The 17,134-nt window shown below is 42.0% G+C and overlaps 2 protein-coding genes across 6 annotated transcripts in view; both read left to right on the top strand.

Moving 5' to 3' along the window:
- LOC146475161 (E3 ubiquitin-protein ligase HUWE1-like) overlaps positions 1-13,712 on the top strand; it is a 73,330-nt gene extending 59,618 nt beyond the window's left edge. For 3 of the 5 annotated variants that reach the window (XM_085116089.1, XM_085116090.1, XM_085116087.1), the window contains exons 52-60: positions 225-2,262; positions 2,948-3,241; positions 4,664-4,918; positions 5,547-5,740; positions 6,456-6,648; positions 7,582-8,234; positions 9,134-9,433; positions 11,048-11,238; positions 12,693-13,712. In XM_085116089.1, coding sequence (XP_084972215.1) covers positions 225-2,262; positions 2,948-3,241; positions 4,664-4,918; positions 5,547-5,740; positions 6,456-6,648; positions 7,582-8,234; positions 9,134-9,433; positions 11,048-11,238; positions 12,693-12,795 — 4,221 coding nt within the window. In that variant the 3' untranslated portion in view covers positions 12,796-13,712. The remainder of the gene's footprint in view (positions 1-224; positions 2,263-2,947; positions 3,242-4,663; positions 4,919-5,546; positions 5,741-6,455; positions 6,649-7,581; positions 8,235-9,133; positions 9,434-11,047; positions 11,239-12,692) is intronic. The other 2 variants (XM_085116091.1, XM_085116088.1) reach the window with 1 other exon arrangement.
- Positions 13,713-16,522: 2,810 nt separating this feature from the next.
- The window catches only part of LOC146475160 (uncharacterized), a 33,995-nt gene continuing 33,383 nt past the window's right edge, over positions 16,523-17,134 (top strand). Inside the window, exon 1 of the mRNA XM_085116110.1 lies at positions 16,523-16,946. Coding sequence (XP_084972236.1) covers positions 16,802-16,946 — 145 coding nt within the window. The 5' untranslated portion in view covers positions 16,523-16,801. The remainder of the gene's footprint in view (positions 16,947-17,134) is intronic.

Below are 17,134 nucleotides of genomic sequence, written 5' to 3'. Positions count from 1 at the left end.
GAAGGAGTCGTAATCACCGGCGGTTATCTTTGCTATTCACGTTTGCCGTAAACGTTGTGCTCAATCGGTATTATTAAAATGGAAAAAGAAACCGCAGAAACGTACTGCTTAGTAGTTTTCATTTAATTGCCTTTTTCGTCAACTACTCTGCTCTTTCCTCACCATAAACCTTTATTTTCCTTGGCTTCTTTGACCTTTCTTGTGTTTACTTCTCCGATTGCCAGGTCCTTCAACAGCAACGCATTGAGCAGGAAAGACGACGCAACCAAACAGCTACTCCTGAGCAGGCTGTTGATCCAGGTTCTTTCCTACGTAACTTGACCCCGTCACTGCGGCAAACAGTCTTGGCAGACATCGATGACTCACTTCTACCTCTGCTACCAACTGACCTGGCCACCGAAGCCCAGTCTCTCCGGAGAGAGATAGAGGCCAGGCACCACAGGATCCTGCAGGAGCGTTTTAGTTTCGGCAGCGGGGACCGTGCGTCCGCCATTTCTGCTCTGCTTCGTCACACTGCCTTGACGCGCCATGGAGGAGGATCCCACTTTTCAAGACTCCTCCCCTCGGGGGGAGGACTGAGTGGTAGGGTGAGTGGATTCTCAAACGGCCCTCCTTCTCTTCCTCCTCCAAACCGCAAGATTATCGGACGCCATTTACTGGATCACGACGCGCTTGCGTGCCTCCTTGTCCTTCTCTTTGTGGAGGAACCTCGGCTTAACACTGGACGCTTGCACAAGGTGCTGAGAAACCTGTGCTATCATGAGGAAACGCGATCGTGGCTCATAAACGCCATGATTGCGACTCTAAGAAGAACTAGCGGGCAGCATCCTGATGGATCTTGCCCTGTAGCCTCTTTTGAGGGCTCAACGCAGGGAGAATCTTCGTCCTCTTCCCAGTCTGATAGAACTGAGAGCCCCTGCAGGCTCGAGGAGTATCTCCAGACACAAGAACACTGTACGACCGATTCAAAATCTGCAAAACAGCACTCTTGGCTGTCATTCGGCGTGCGCACTTCATTAGGATCACGGACAAATGTATTTTGTATAAAGCGACAAGGCAAAGCTGGACTTGAGCGTAGTACCTTCGTTAGTATACACCCACAAGCTTCGCATTTTGTCTGTAAACACGTGCTTGATGCATTGTTATTCCTGGCAAAAAGCTTTCCCGCGAGTTTTACGCCGCTTTTAGCGGCGAGAGCGCATCCTTCGTGTAACAAGGAGGATGTTTCGTCAAGTGAAACAAAGCCAAGTGTTCCCGTTTCTCAGGATAGTACTGATTTCTGGGAAATCCTACTCAAACTGGACACCGCTGGCGCTGGGAGAAAAGGCAAAAGCGCCGCAAAGACAAGCTCAAGTCACTCGCTATTATCCTCGTCTACTGAATCACCCACAGAAGAATTGCGCGAATTTTCCACGTCTCCTATCGGACAGTTGTTGTTTGCACTTGATCACCCTGTGATTCAAGAGAGCACTGTCGTAACAGACAAGCTCTTGCGGTTGCTATCAGTAACGTCAGCCGCTCTTCCGGACATGCCCAGTACATCAAGCAAACAGTCAGGGAGCAGTGAGACTACGTCATCAGGAACTGTTCCCCCTGAAACACTCGCTCAGGTACCAGTTGCTGAAACTGTCACGCCTTCTTTGAATACTATGACAAATGTAAGCGTGACAGTTCCAGAGGAAAGCTCGGTAACGCATCTCGTGACGGTTCATACCCCGGGTTCAGAGACAGAGTCAGTGGCCTCATCTTTGATTGTTGAGCGATCATCAGAGGCTGGCGGAGAACCTCATGAAGTGGAGTCACTTGACGGCGGCTCCGTGGATGAGTCCCTGTCCCACCCTAGTGAAGCCTCGTCCCATCCAGAGATGGTGGAACCCATGGTGGTAGAGGTAACACCCTCTCTTGTCACGCCATCGCAAGCCTCCACTGCCGATAGCAGCCTGTTGACAACGGCAACAGCAACGGTGCCGAAAGAACACATGGACGAGAAGACTTCCGTAGTCATGGAGAGCCATTTGCGGCTCGTTGTTAACGTCCTCACGTCTGGTACATGTTCTGAGGAAGGGCTTGAAGACGCCACTACTCTACTGCTGCAAATTTCGCGTCTGAATCCACAAACTCGAGACAGTGTGCTGCAGCTGCTGTTGGAGGGTGCTCGCAGGATTGGAGAGACCCTGCAGAGGAATATTGCGGTGCTGTTAGTTGAACTGATAGACCACAATAGAAATGCTCCTCAGAAGGATGAGACGGAAAGCAAGAAAGGTGAGAAGCGATGTTTTGTGATTTGAGCCTTGCTGTTATTTTTGCGAGATAATATGAAACTATATAAGTATATAGCTCGGTGATGTTGTAAACCATTTGAGTTTGAGTGTGGGAACTCGAGAAAAATATTCCTATTTTATCATTGCGGGCAAGTCCATGACGTACACCTTGCTCGGATGATCTAATCACTGAACTGCAGGGAAACTCGTTATGTTGGAGTTTGTTTTGTGCGCAATATCGCGAGTTCGATATTTGTCTTAACGGCGCCTTCACACAACAAACAACAGTTTGGAAATTCGTGCTGGCAAGTACAATTCTGCACATTTTTTTGGAACTGTCAGCGACATATAGAATCTAGTCCTTAATCAGGCAAACTGGCTTTTTTGGGATTAGATGGCAAACTCTTACATGAGGTGTGAAGTGTGCCGTTTGTAGAACGAATTGCCGTCAAACGCAGGCTTAAGCGATAAGACAAAGCGTAAGGAGGCTTGACTTGTGAACACAGGGTGTTACTTTGCGTTAAGACTTTACCAAGACAAGTTTACCGTCTTAATTTTGCTGTGCGGATGACCTTTTCCGCAAGATCGTATTGGCGTTTCCTAAATCGCAACAACTTTGGCTCCATTAATTCCTTAGTAAAAGTCTATTCACGTGCTACAGCTTAAGGACTGTTATTATCTTATAGGTAAGAGACCAGCATCACTCGTCCTACCCACTGCTCCACGGAGACCAACAAGGGGCGGCCACCAAGCTGGCTGGGGAACCATGCCTAGCGGATCACGGGGGACAAGGAGACAGCAGCAAAACAGACAAGTGCGGTACGATCTTCACCTTCCTTCTATGCCTGCTCTGACGTGTAAGACGTCCAGTCAAGCTCTTCTGCTGAGGGTGCTTAAGGTTATTCTGCAGCTCAGGGAAGCGGCACGGAGGTCTGCCTCAGGTACAACAGCATCGAGAACGAGAGGTTCGCAAAGAAGAGGTGGGTTAGAGCTCAGATATACCGTGTTGGCAACATACTAAGGTTATGTTCACACTTGGTGCCCGACCGGACACAAATCCATACGCGTACACACAGGGAACCGGTGCCTGCTTCAGTGCCCGAATGCAAGGTATTAGTCTGGCGTGGATACTTGATAAAAGGGTGCGTTCGCAGTAGTGCTCAGCGAGAATCGTATTCTGGCACCGTGCTTGGGAACGAAGTGTGAACGTAGTCTAATAATTGACCCAATTTAAACTTGAAACGATTAGCCTTCCTGACATGGTAATGATAATAAGAGTGATAACAATGGAAGTAATCTCTTATGATAATCAAGAGTGATTTCTTCGGGTCTTGAGGTCACCTGAAACAAGATACAATAGAGAGATTAAGAATCACGCTTACGGCAAACGTGAGATTCGCATTTATGTTTTCTTAAAAAAAACCGAGTACGTAGATAAGAATAGTTCAAAATAATTCTGACCTTTGATGCTAACGCAAAACTACTGAATTTTATTGAGGAACTGAAAACAGCGAGCGGCAAATGTAGGGTTAACACGGTCACGTGGTCATTTCTGCCGTTTGCAGTAGACGTTATTCTAAATTTCTCTAATATTCAGACAAAAATGAAATGTTGCAAGTATAGAATAATAACGATGATAGTGATAGTGATGGTGATAATAATGATGATAATGGCAATTATAACAGCAGAAATTGTTTGCGATGATATGTATTCAGGGTTAAAAATTTAAGAAAATTAAAAGTTGAAAAAGGTATATATTGTGATAGTTAAAAAGGATATGTACGTAATCTAAGCCTCAAATCTAAAACTAGGAACGCCTATTGACAATTGAAGTTAACTACGTCGGTACGTTTCTAAACCTGAAGGGACAAGGAGTTCTCGTAGTCATGGTGCATACACTGGAGCCTCTATCGCTGTTTGTCCTTGACTGAGAGTGTGGCTCAGCTTCAGCTGCCTATTCGCTGGGGTAGGAATGGACCGCAGTGAATGAGAACTTCAATAAGCCAACGATACCCAAGGCTCTTTTGCACCCTTGTCGCGGCGACTGACAAATATCGCCAGTTGTACCCGCTACAGGCGACGTGAAATTTCTCTTGTGATTTGATCATCGATATATCAAGTATTGTTGATTAAATTTGCGGGTATTTGTCTATTCTGCCTGATCCTATGAATGAAACCGCAAACTCGCCTGGCTGGCTACCAGCGTATAGAACGTGTTCTTGGCAATAGGTTAGGTGGTTAAAACATCATAAAAATAATATAGGACAAAATCATTAAAAGCTGCACAAAGGATCTTAAAAATATTACTGTACGCTACTGAAAGGAGTGCCAGTCAATGAAAACTGGAGAAATTGCAGGGAAACCTTCATTCATGCGGTTAATATTTCTTTCTTCTTTTGTAGTAACGGATGAAAGTTCAGTGATTCAACGGCTCGTGCAAGGGTCACGTGGTCTCGGCGCCGTGATCGCGGCGATCGAAAGCGAGGCTGAAGCCATCTATGAAGCATTCACTCACATGCGCTCACTCCGCACTGACCCCTTAGGTGATCATGGGAGAGCTGGCGGTCAGCGCAATGAACCGGGAGCGCAAGGAGAAAACAGCCAGGATGGAAGTCGACCCGAGGGGGGTGGGCAGGAGGGAGGAAGTTCACAACAAGGTCAGTTTATTTGTGCAATTAGGATAAACATTACGACTACTGTAAAAAGTTCAAGCAAAGTTTGAAGCGGTTTATGATATGATTAACTGGCAAGGGCCTGGGTTAACTGGAAAGAATTGTTTCCTCTAACTTGTCTGAACTGGGAAGCATATGAGAATGATGTATTATTCAGTACTGACATAGGCAAACTCCGAGTGTTCCTCTCAGGGGTCGAACCTAAGACCTTCCGATTACTAGTTCGGATGCTCTACCACTGAGCTACAGGAGACTCGTGGGAGCTAAGGCCATTAAACTAGGTTCAGGGGACAACCATCCTTCATACTGCTAGGATTGGAAACATATGCTTGGAAAGCAGGAGTTGCGTGTGTGAACTAAAGAAGTTTTTCACTTCTTTGAAAACATTTTCTTGTGGTTTCTTGCAGACTACACTGGGAAACATTTACGTCCCAGTGAACTTTTTACGCTTAGTGTAGGATGATGCCTACTCTCTCCTTGATAACATGCAAGTGTATCTCTTATAACGATATGAAACTAACAAGGAATTGCCCTGATATTTACCAAAATTCTCCTGACCAGTGCTATAAGAATTGTATCGGGCAAGTAAAGAGAATTGACATGTTTGTCTTAGCAGGAGCGTCAGCATCAGGAGCCTCTCAGGAGCCTGAGTTACCACTATTAAGTGAGCAGATCACCCTGGAGGAGTTATGGGAAACGTTAGGTGAATGTCTGTCCGAGTTGGGACGGACGTCTGACAGTCATGCTGTACTGGTACTGCAGCCTGCTGTGGAGGCGTTTTTCCTTGTACACGGCACTGAAAAACAGGTAAAGGCAACAGGAGCCCGTTTCTCGAACGTTCCGGTAACTTACGGGACCCACTAAGCATATTTTTAAATGTTTTTTTTTTTTTCTCGGATTACACAGTGATTACAGACATGGTACTTATCCAATGTTTTCATAGAAAACGTTTAAAGATTTTAAAATTTAGGATTCAAAGCTAACAAAAATTATTGACTTCTGCCAAGAAACATTTATGATCAAAGACACTTATCGGGCCCGGTAAGTTACCGAGACTTTCGAGAAACGGGCCCAGGTCCTAAACTTCAAGGAGTTAAACAAGGCTGCAGATTTTATTTGTGCTCTCTTTAAGAGCTTCATGATCCGCAACTGAGAGAGCTCTTATCAGTTTCTGTAGCGTCAAGCAGCAACAAGCAGTATTGTTATTTTACCTTAGACGAGATGCTGGTCTATGATAGGGCTACCCGCCAACATTTTTAAAGCGTTTCCAATGTTTTAGTGGCATCTGATTTAGGTTTACACAGGTGGGAAGAAGTGGACGATTTGGAGCAAAGTTTCATTTCTAAGAAAATTTGATAAGTACAGACTTCAGCAGAATGTTGCAAATATCACACCAAATACGGAGTTTTCTTCATTGGAAATACGTTTGAATAGAGCCGTACTCGTGATTTTTTATTAGTGGGGAAGTGTTGAGATTACAATTACGTGGTAATTCAACGAGAAATGATGTGTTCTTTCACAGGAAAGCAGTTCGAGCCAAAGCCAAGGCGAGCAACAGCGATCTGGTCAGCGGCTGTCGTCAGTAAGTTCCGAGATCATGCCAGCGTCTCCTGGGCCACTCTCCCCAGGCCCCATGAGCCCTAGCCGTCAGATGTCTGTCACATCTGTGACGTCAGACTTGCCGTCGGATACGCAGAAGTTCCTTCGATTTGCTGGTGAGAAAAAAAAATATCTTTTTAATAAAATGTTATTTTAAAGGGGAACCTCGTCTCCGACAACAAATGGACGCTAACATTCAAATTGTCGCCTATATTCGCTTTTAAATTTTCCGGGCGCCGCCATTTTGGATTTTATGACGTCATGTGGTTGCCGCTATTGTAAGTAAGCGGAAGTTCTTTTCTGGTAAACAATAGACCAACCGTATTACGTCATGAACTGCAAGATGACCGCGCCCGGGAAATTTAAAAGGAAAATAGGTGATAATCGAATCCTGTTTTGTCCGACACAGAATTTTTTTTTCCATGTTTTCCAACGAAAGTTGAAATGAGATTGTATTTTCAACAATTTAACGTTAATTTATTTCAAGAGTGGAGGTTTCCTTTAACCGTCCGTCCAGCTCTCTTTTCATTTGGCTTGGTAAACCACTCCTATTCTGAAACAAAAGATACCCTGTTAGAATATGCCTTGCCTCTAACCCACGCATTCTTAATTACAGTTCCCGATCAATTCCTTTAGCAGTGTATTTATAGACGCCCAGGTGACGCCTTGCAATATTATGTTCCATAAAACAAAAGGGGCGTTCAAAATTTTTCCAGTCTCGGGTATTCTCTGCTTTTTCATTTTATTTTTCTCCAAAATCGTTTTTAATGTTCAGTGTATTTTCCCTGTTGGCGTCTTAGTGTTTGGCATACCAAAGTCCTTATCGCAGCCTCTTTTTGGGTCTTGGAAACTCCTCTCCCCAACGCACAGCTGCAAGGCGACCGCAGTTCACAGACACCGTTGATTTAAGGCCATTATTTACTCATTCACTTCCGATTCGTGTAATATTTTTTCATACAGCCCTTTTGTTTGCTATAGCGAGATGTCGTATTAAGCCTGTCCCCTTTAACCCTGTTATTTTACTTTATTTTTGCCGCAATTGTTTACAGAAAAGCATCGTACTGTGTTGAACCAGATCCTACGCCAATCCACCGTTCATCTAGCAGATGGACCGTTTGCAGTCCTCGTGGATCACACGCGTGTACTGGACTTTGACGTCAAACGCCGCTTTTTCCGACAAGAGCTCGAGCGACTCGACGAGGGAATCCGACGTGACGACTTAACGATTCACGTGCGACGAGAACACGTGTTTGAGGATTCATTCCGCGAGCTGCATCGACGATCCTCGGAAGAAATGAAATGCCGGCTGTACGTGGTGTTTGAAGGAGAAGAAGGACAAGATGCTGGCGGGTTACTGAGGGAGTGGTTTATGATCATGTCCAGGGAAATGTTCAACCCTAACTATGCCTTGTTCACGACTTCCCCCGGGGACCGGGTCACTTACCAACCGAATCCCAGCTCCAACTGCAACTCGAATCACCTGAGTTACTTCAAATTCGTCGGCCGGATCGTGGCCAAAGCCATTTACGACAACAAGCTGCTGGATTGCTTCTTCACGCGCTCCTTTTACAAGCACATCCTCGGCAAGACTGTGCACTTCACGGATCTGGAGTCGTTTGACTACGCGTTTTATCAGGGGCTTCATTATTTACTTGAGCATGACCTGAGTGATATTGATATGGAGCTTACGTTTAGCACTGAGGTAATGTAGCAGTCATTTACTGTTTCCTCCTTACTACGCGAAAGGGTTCACGTGGTTGAGAAATGTTGTAATGTTATACCACTCGGCAAATGTTTTTTGTTGTTGTTTTGTTTTTGTGTTGTTGTTGTTCTTTATCGGTGTACTTCTTCAAGGGACTACTTCATGGAGAGTTTTTTCGTTTGTCTTCCTCGAGATTGTTTGGTGGTCTTGAAGGCGCACAGTCATGGCGATTTTGCTGTATTTTGGACAAATATTTGACAGAGAACCTGTTTTATAACATGAAATTGCTCCTACAACACCAGGAAGAAAATATTAAGGCTTTTGTCCTGGGAAGAACAAACCACAACTAATTTTTAGCGACTTCTCTAAAATACACAGGAAGAACTTGAAAAAAATTGGCCAATTTCAGTTTTTCAAGTTGCAATCCCCTTCCATCCTAGCCATCCGCAGGCAAACATAACTGATAGTAGCTTCTGTGCTCTTGTAGGTTTATTTTTAACAAAACTCAACCATTGTTTTAACGATTCCATTGAAAAAAATACGTTGTTTGGCTGTTCAAAGTGACGCTAAAAATCGTGACACTGGCCCTTTAAAGGGCATTGTCACGGGATTTGCCTGTGGTTTTTGAGTTAAAACTGCGTAAATGTTTTCTCAAATATGAAATTTGCTCGTAGAACACCAAGAGGAAAATATTAAGCGCTTTCTCCAGTGAATAACAAACTGTAATCGGCTTTGAGCGTTTCTCCAAAACTCGTGAGAACAACTTTAAAAAAAAAAGGACCACGACTTTGTCCATCCATTGGGCTATTAAAAGTGAATTAAGAATGGGTCCATTCTTTTTTATCTCTCTCTTTTCCTTTTTCTTTTTATCCATTTAAACTTTCATTTTGTTTTCTCAGGTGCAAGAGTTTGGCTTGTCGGAAATTCGCGATCTGATTCCTAACGGCCGACACATTGCTGTCACAGAGGAGAACAAGAAGGAATACGTGAAGCTAGTTTGCCAGATGAAGATGACGGGTGCCATTCGGAAACAGATTGACTCATTCCTTGAAGGATTCTACGAGATCATTCCTAAGAGGCTCATATCAATTTTTGACGAGCAGGAGCTCGAGTTACTAATCTCTGGGCTGCCGAATATTGACTTAGATGATTTGAAAGCTAACACGGAGTACCACAAGTACACCGAGAATTCATTACAGGTTTGTCTCGCTTACAATAGGCCATTTTGGAGTTCTGTGAAACTCATTATTAAAATGAGGCTAAGTGAAAAGCTTGTATGAAAATTGGTTTTGTTTACATATGAATGAAAACTAATTTTCTCAATGAAAGCGTTGCACTTAGCCTCGCTTTCATAATGAGGTTCAAAGAATTTCGGAAATGGGCTATAGAGTGTGTTCCCAGCGGCCATATTAGAGGAGCGAAACAATAGAATGATTTTTCTTCGGGGAATAAATTTTATTTTTATGCAAATGTCTTTTATTGTTTGGTTCCTCAAACATGGCCGCCATGAACACACTATTAGTAGTAGAAGTCTTTATTAAGGAATCAGTCAAAACATACGTGTGTCTTTACAATCAATAACCAATCATATGTATTACAAAATTGAAAAGTTTCTCCCAAGCTCAGTTTGCTCAGTTTCTGTGTAGAACAGGCAGGCATCTTTGGGTAGCACACCATGCCGCGCTTGCGTACTGACAAATAGGTACATGAGAAAAGATGAAAGCTACAAAGGAAGCAAAGGTAGACAAATGAGAGACAGGAAGGCAGACAGCCTGGCCCACTGGCTGGGTGGCTGGCTGGCTGGCATAAGCTTGTTGGAAAGGTCTCGCAATCATAAAAGGGGAAGTATCACGCAAATTTGCTGTAATTTCAAAACCCAAAAATGTTTGTCTGTCAGCAGAAAGAAGTTTGTTATAAATTATCACCGCGGTGCAATAAAACTGTCGATTAGTACCTCTGGCCAGAGACAGAGTAGGTCAGCATGGAATGAAACTTGGAAAATGCTAGGCTAATGTTTTTGAAGTTCTCGCATTTTTGTTTCCAAAATGAAAACAGTTCACGAGTTGTTCCTTTCATAAATTGAGTTGATTTCTTTCCTCACGTCATTCTAGAATTATTTGTCGGCTGATTGAAGGTCTTATTTCATCATTGTTAACAAAAGATACCAAAAACCCCATGATACTTCCCTTTTAAAAAGCGAGTTAAACTCAATTCGAAGTTGAAAAAAGTAATCGCAAGCCTCAGATCAACAAAGCAAACACTGAGTGACAAAGTCGGCATCCAGATTCGTATTTCAATTCAATCAGCTTGTATCGCCTCTATAAACGTTAACTTGACTGACACAGCTGTGTAACAGCACAGCTTTCCAAATTAAGGACGGTGCCTCCTAATACACAAGTACTTATGCACAGTTTATGACTATGCGGGGAAAGCAGTTCTTAGTATGGGCTACTGGGATCAAGAAAGAATATTGGGGGTAGCGGGGTATTTTTTAGAGATAATGAAGCAACAATACAAAGCAATGTATGGCGTTTTTTTCCTTTCAAATTGAAGCTTTATTATGTCTGAAAAATGCATGGCTCCCCCCAATTTTCTCTTTAGATACCAACAGCACTTGCAAAGTTCTGCTTTCTCCGCATAGTTTTAAACCGCGCAAGAAATATCCCTGTATTAGTAGGCACCACCCATAGGAAACCCGAGTATCTCGAAATGCCCAGAACGTCTGCGCAGTAACAAAAGTAGGCACCGTCCTTAAAATAGGATCAGTGGCAATCCTGTGGCCTCATCTCCTTTGTCCAACTTTACTATTTCAGATTCAATGGTTCTGGCGAGCCTTGCGGTCATTCGACCAGGCTGACCGCGCTAAATTTCTTCAGTTTGTCACTGGTACGAGCAAGGTTCCGCTGCAGGGATTCGCCGCCCTCGAAGGCATGAATGGATTTCAGAAGTTCCAAATTCACCGCGATGACAGATCCACGGACAGATTGCCCTCAGCGCACACTTGGTACGTTCTGAATTAATAGCGCCAGACGCTTGCTTGGAGTCCCTCCCAAACTATTGTAGGCATGTTTCTGTTTTCTTCCAGGAGGGAATTTGTCTGATTTTCTGGTGAACAATAATATACATTTGAAATAAATGTGATGTTATATTTCAAGCCTGGTGAATAAATGAGAATGATGTATTATTCCAGAAAGTGACACAGGCATACTCGGAAAAAAAAATCCGAGTGCTCCTATCAGGAGTCGAACCTAAGACCTTTCGATTACTAGTTCGGATGCTCTACCACTGAGCTACAGGAGACTCGTGGGAGCTAAGGCCATTAAACTAGGTTCATGGGACAAACATCCTGTAGCTCAGTGGTAGAGCATCTGGACTAGTAATCGGAAGGTCTTAGGTTCGACTCCTGATAGGAGCACTCGGATTTTTTTTCCGAGTATGCCTGTGTCACTTTCTGGAATAATACATCATTCTCAATAATATACATTGTACGAACTTTTTCACCCCCAAAAGCGCACAATGTCAACGTAAGATCATCAGTTTTATTTTTTACAGTAACTGTCAAAATTCCAGCGCGCTGATTGGCTCGTAACTTTTGTGTATGAGAGTACAGACAATAAAAATGACGTCAGATGTAACGACCGCGTTTTCTCAACGAAAAAAAAAAAGCCAATACACCCAATGCAAAAATGGCTGATATTTTTATATTTTTTTGTCTTTATTCAAATTAGCCTCACTAGCCTCGTCCAAGGTAAAATATTCTTTTGATATTTGAACTCAAGAACGAGGCTAGTGAGGCCAATTTGAATGTAGACAAAAGAATATTAAAATGCAGCCATTTTTGCATTGGGTCTATTTCGCTCGTACTTTTTCTATGTTATTGTAAAAGCAAATTGACTGCAGTTTCTATGGTCTATACTCCTATAGACCATAGAATGACGCCATAAATTGTTCGAAACTTCGTAGTGAAACCATTCGCCTGCGACTCGTGGGTTCCACTTGAGTTTTGAACATTTCATGACGTCATTTTATGGTCTATACTCTTTTATTTAAAACTGAATCATTGTATAATGCAATTCGAGTGATTTGATTGGCTTAGCAGCCATGGTATATGAGCCATTATACCATGGCCGAGAAATAGAAACCATTAAAATTGTCTTCTGGTTGTTCTTGCACAGCGAAATCAGTAAGATCTAGCAATATTTCTTGATTGTTTTTTAATAAAACAATTATTCCACTTGCGCTTGTTGTATATGAGATGATTATAGGCAACTCGGCATGTCATATCCAACGCGCGCTCGTTGAATAATTGTTAAATAGACCATAGGAAACTGGCGTCGATTTGTTAATTGGACAATAAAACATGAAATAAACGTGAAGCAAACAATCACCTGAGAGTGCGGCTCACTAACTTTCGTATCAATAACTAACAAATGATTTCATTTCTCTCTTTGTGTACAGCTTCAATCAGCTTGACCTGCCGGCGTACGAGACGTACGACAAGCTTCGCTCCATGTTGAACAAGGCTGTGGACGAGTGCCCTGAAGGATTTGGCTTGGCTTAAGCACACATGATTTATCAACGGGAAATACTGAACAGAGAAAAGAGCCACAGATTTTTGGTTTCAAGCGTGGCCCATTATTGACGATATGTTGCTACCTGTATAAGCATTACAAGACGTATAAACACTTTAGAAGTATCAACAAGTCGTGAAACCTTATCTGCTTCGTGTGCCAAGAAAAATAATCGATAAATTTTCTAAAATTTTCCCTCGGGAAGATTGAGAAATGAGCGGTGTCATGTTTGAATTTTTGGCTTAAGGTAAGCGTTGTACTCCCGTGTAAACGACTAACGTAGTGAAGGACTATTGCGCTGGACTGATCAAGCATGCCGTTGGTCTGGTAAACTTGATGTGTGCAGATAAAAACTTCTCTGCGTTTGTTGGACAAACTGCTTCTTTCCGTGACTTTAGGAAGAGCTGTCACACAACGTAACATTTTGTCTTGGAACAATTGTCCTTCCGTGGGAGTAGTAAAGATGCTCTGGACTGCTGCAAGTCATAAAGACAATTGTCACGCATGGACGTTTGGTCACGCAACTGCTTGCTCTCAAATTAGTTGCTGTTAAAGCCCTTGAATGGGTAATTTCATGCAACTACTTTTCTTTCTAAGGAAACACGAATGTGGATGAATCTCTGTTACTGTTGCTGTATTTGTATTGGAGATAAAAGCGTCCTTTTTGTAGTAAACTTGTAAAGTGGGATAATACCACTTATGGAGAATGTAGTGGAGGGCAAGTTTAATTGCTTTGCTTGAAAATGAGAGATACTCCAGGACTTCGTGACCTTAAAAAGAGTGTGTGGTCGTGAAGACATTAAGATGTCGCGTAACAAATTTATTTCTCGGACATGGAGATTTACAGCCCCGTGTTGAATTCGTTAGAGCAGATTTTGAAACAATAAACGGTTTACATTTCCGCGTTTCTGTGCGGGTGTGGGCTTTTATTAGTCGCAAAAGTACTTTAAGTAAAATTTATATAAATGTTAGTAAAAGAACTTGATTTTCGTTTTTAAAAATGACCGTGATGTTGTTGTTTTCTGAATGTGGTCATTTTGTTGCCTACTGAAATAGTTAGACATCGCTTCCGTGTTCCACAATTAGGAGGCGTAATGTAGTGTCCGGCACTCAAAGCTATTTCGCTCGAGTTTATTCGACACACCAGTAATGCGGAGAAATACTTAGCCGGGACAATCACTTGAATCTATTTATTCCGACATATATCGTAAGCTGAAATCAGTAATACAAAGGAAGAAACTAAGCTAAAACCCAAAATAGTATCTAATGTTCCGATCATTCCATCGCAAAACAGCAAGCTCTAAAACGAATGTACCATACAAACTCAACAAATAATCAAGATATTATATGACAAAAAATAGTGAATAAACACAATGCATAAAGCTTAAAACGAAGCTTAACTAATCGCAAAGAAATCTACTCACGGGCAGGAATCATAAAGCTTACAACAGAAAGCCATGCCACGTGGTCGAAAGTGCAAAAAAATATCGATAAAAATTTAGCGAAAATACAATCAGTGCTTTAGTGTTGAACTGTACAAAGGAGTAAAATCACATACACAACAGTCCCGCAAAGCCGATCCGAGACCAAAAAATAAAGATAACTTCAACGTCTTCTACGAAAGACTTTTGAAAAACTGATCTGTTCGCTAACGCTACAAAGACAACTAAAATACGGTTTTGGGCGGAACTAGAACTGCGACTGGTACATTTTCTTATAACTTACGAACACCCTAAAAACGCTCATAAAAAGGCATAAAAGAGTTCCAGAAACCTCAAACCTAGCATTCATATTGTTGTTAGTACAGGGACGAATTTGCCTAAAATGGGGCTTTCTATGTGCCTGTTGGCTGTGCTAGGTTCACAACGTATTGTAGTAAAATGTTCAGCCGACATCAAGTCGAATGTTTTTTATCTTTTTGTTTTGGTTTATAACAGAAAACCTCCCACCACTTTTTCGACCAAAAGGCCATTTGTAAGGTGGCGTGCCAGTGATTTTACTTCAACTACCAGAATTCATTTTGTTTTTCTTTTCTCTTGTTCACTTTTACAATGGACATTGAGAGCAATTTGCCTTCTGTACTAACCCGTCGCATTTGAACGAGCGCATACGTGAGGCGCATGGGAAGGATTTATACGTCTGCATAGGTATGTGGCTAAAGGAGTCGTGGAATTTTGACAAAGCGTTATTATCCGTTATACCAGCAAGTTAGAAGGGGAGTAATTATGTCATAACCTTCTGGTTGCTTTCAACAATTAAGAATTGGTTCATGCTTAGCGTGCGTATATCGAGTTATGGATGCACGCGGGAAGTTTGGAGAGCACGAGAGAAGCGGAAGAGTTGCTCGAGGCGTAGCCGAGAGCAACTCTAGCTTCTTGAGTGCTCTCCAAACTTCCCAAGTGCATCCATAACTCGATATACGCACAGCTAAAAGCATGAACCAATTCTTTTATGACATAGTGAAAATAAAGTAAATGATTCATGGAAAGCAGGTTTTGATCCCGGTTAATTACAAGATTCTCTGTGCAAAACAAAAAAAAAAGGCGAAAACGGTTTCTCATATCGGTTTAATATTAACGTTTCATTAAGCTTCAAGCTCTATAAATATACATTTTTTATGGTGTTGTCTCTCTGTAAAAGTGTTTTAATAACACAGCGCGCGTATGCTTCCCCCATCTTGCACACGTCATCGGATGGACGCACGGCCGTGCGTATGTTGAGAAATGTACCTTGATAACGCCAATAGGAATTAGATTAGGATGCACGCGCGCTATGTTATAACCTTCTGGTTGCTTTCAACAATGGGCGTTTTTTGTCGCGGTAGAGATAAAACAGCCAGTAATGGCCACTCCCACTGATTGCGGGTGAAGAAATGCAATTTGATTCTATTGCACTCTGACTTGATCAACAAAAGAAAGATTTGGAAAATGGAAATCTTAAAAGATGGCTGGTACCGGTTTCAAGCACTTCCTCCAGCACATATATACTTTGACGGATCAAAACTACCTCTTCATAAGTTGATGCCACAAAAATGGTATCAATATATGATAAGTGAGATGGCTACATAGATAAATGAATCAATGAATAAGCGCTCTCTCAGAAATGCATAACCATGGACGAACAAGCCTGTTACGATAGCAACAGTATAAACTAAAAAAAACCCCAATTTTAGCCTTGAGTGGTTATAACTAAAAAAAAAGTAGCTCTATGCCCCCATTTTTTATTGTAAAACTGATCAGAATGTCAAAATATAAATTTTTGTACTTAAAGTTAAAAAAAAAAAAAATCGTAGGAACAGGATCAGAGCCACCTTAAATTTTCGATGTCCTTCCTGTTTTACATGCGTAGCATGGAATGACTACATTTGCGCAAAAGTTACCGTGATCTTGGATTTCCTGTGAAGAATATATAAAAAGCAGCCATTTCATTTCCGTGGCTTACACAAACTAAACAATATTGGTTTTTGTTTTTTTCATTCACAACGCCTGTCCACAGGTGCTCTTTAGTTTCAAAATTGCTTCTTTGGCTTCAGTTTTAACAAGAAAATTGGGCTGCGTTATTTCTTCCGGGAACTCAGCTGCTCCAAATCCTTCCTTCCCGCGTAATTTTGTTCCTATGAATACACACACAGATCCACGAAACGCTAGCAATTTACATAAAAGTTGCCAAGCGGCAAACGACTTCCTTTTTATTTTTATATCGTGTTATTGTCACACCTGAAAAAGATAATCCACTTAAGGCTCTCGGTTAAAGCATTGGCGATTGATTTTCAGTTTTCTAAAAGACACGAATTTCCCTGGTTTTCTACGACGCTTATTTCATAGCGATGATATTTCTGGTGTCAAGATAATTTTCGTATTCACCTGTCTTCTGACTGCACGAAATATACCGCATGAATTATTAATTACTTTGACATGGCTTTCCATGGAAACCATTTAACTGCAGATGTTGATATGGCGAGATTCGCGAGAATTATAAACCTAATGGCAGCTAAAAATGGCCAGACATCAGGCTTTCTTGCCTCTTGACCAAGAACATAATAATTCAGTACAGCAAACAATCTATGACACACGAAGAACGAACGATCGAACCACTATGGAACGGAAAAAAGAAGACCTGATCGCCCTACCACCCGTTCAAAGTAAGTGACGTTTTTGTCTTCTCTGTTTAGCTTATGCAGGCAGCATGCATATATTTCCAAATATTTGAAGCAAATCGCTTTCAGTATTTATTGTTATGATTCCCCGTTTTAACGTTATTTTTCTCGCGGTTAGGAATTGAGATAAGGCGATAGCCTAACTCGTGGGATTTTAATTATTTGATTTTGTC

The sequence above is a fragment of the Pavona decussata genome, unplaced genomic scaffold (assembly GCF_977016875.1).
Source record: "Pavona decussata unplaced genomic scaffold, jaPavDecu1.1 SCAFFOLD_85, whole genome shotgun sequence".
NCBI classification, from domain to species: Eukaryota; Metazoa; Cnidaria; class Anthozoa; order Scleractinia; family Agariciidae; genus Pavona; species Pavona decussata.
Note: the sequence above shows the minus strand (reverse complement) of the source record. Positions and strands in the feature narration are given on the sequence as shown.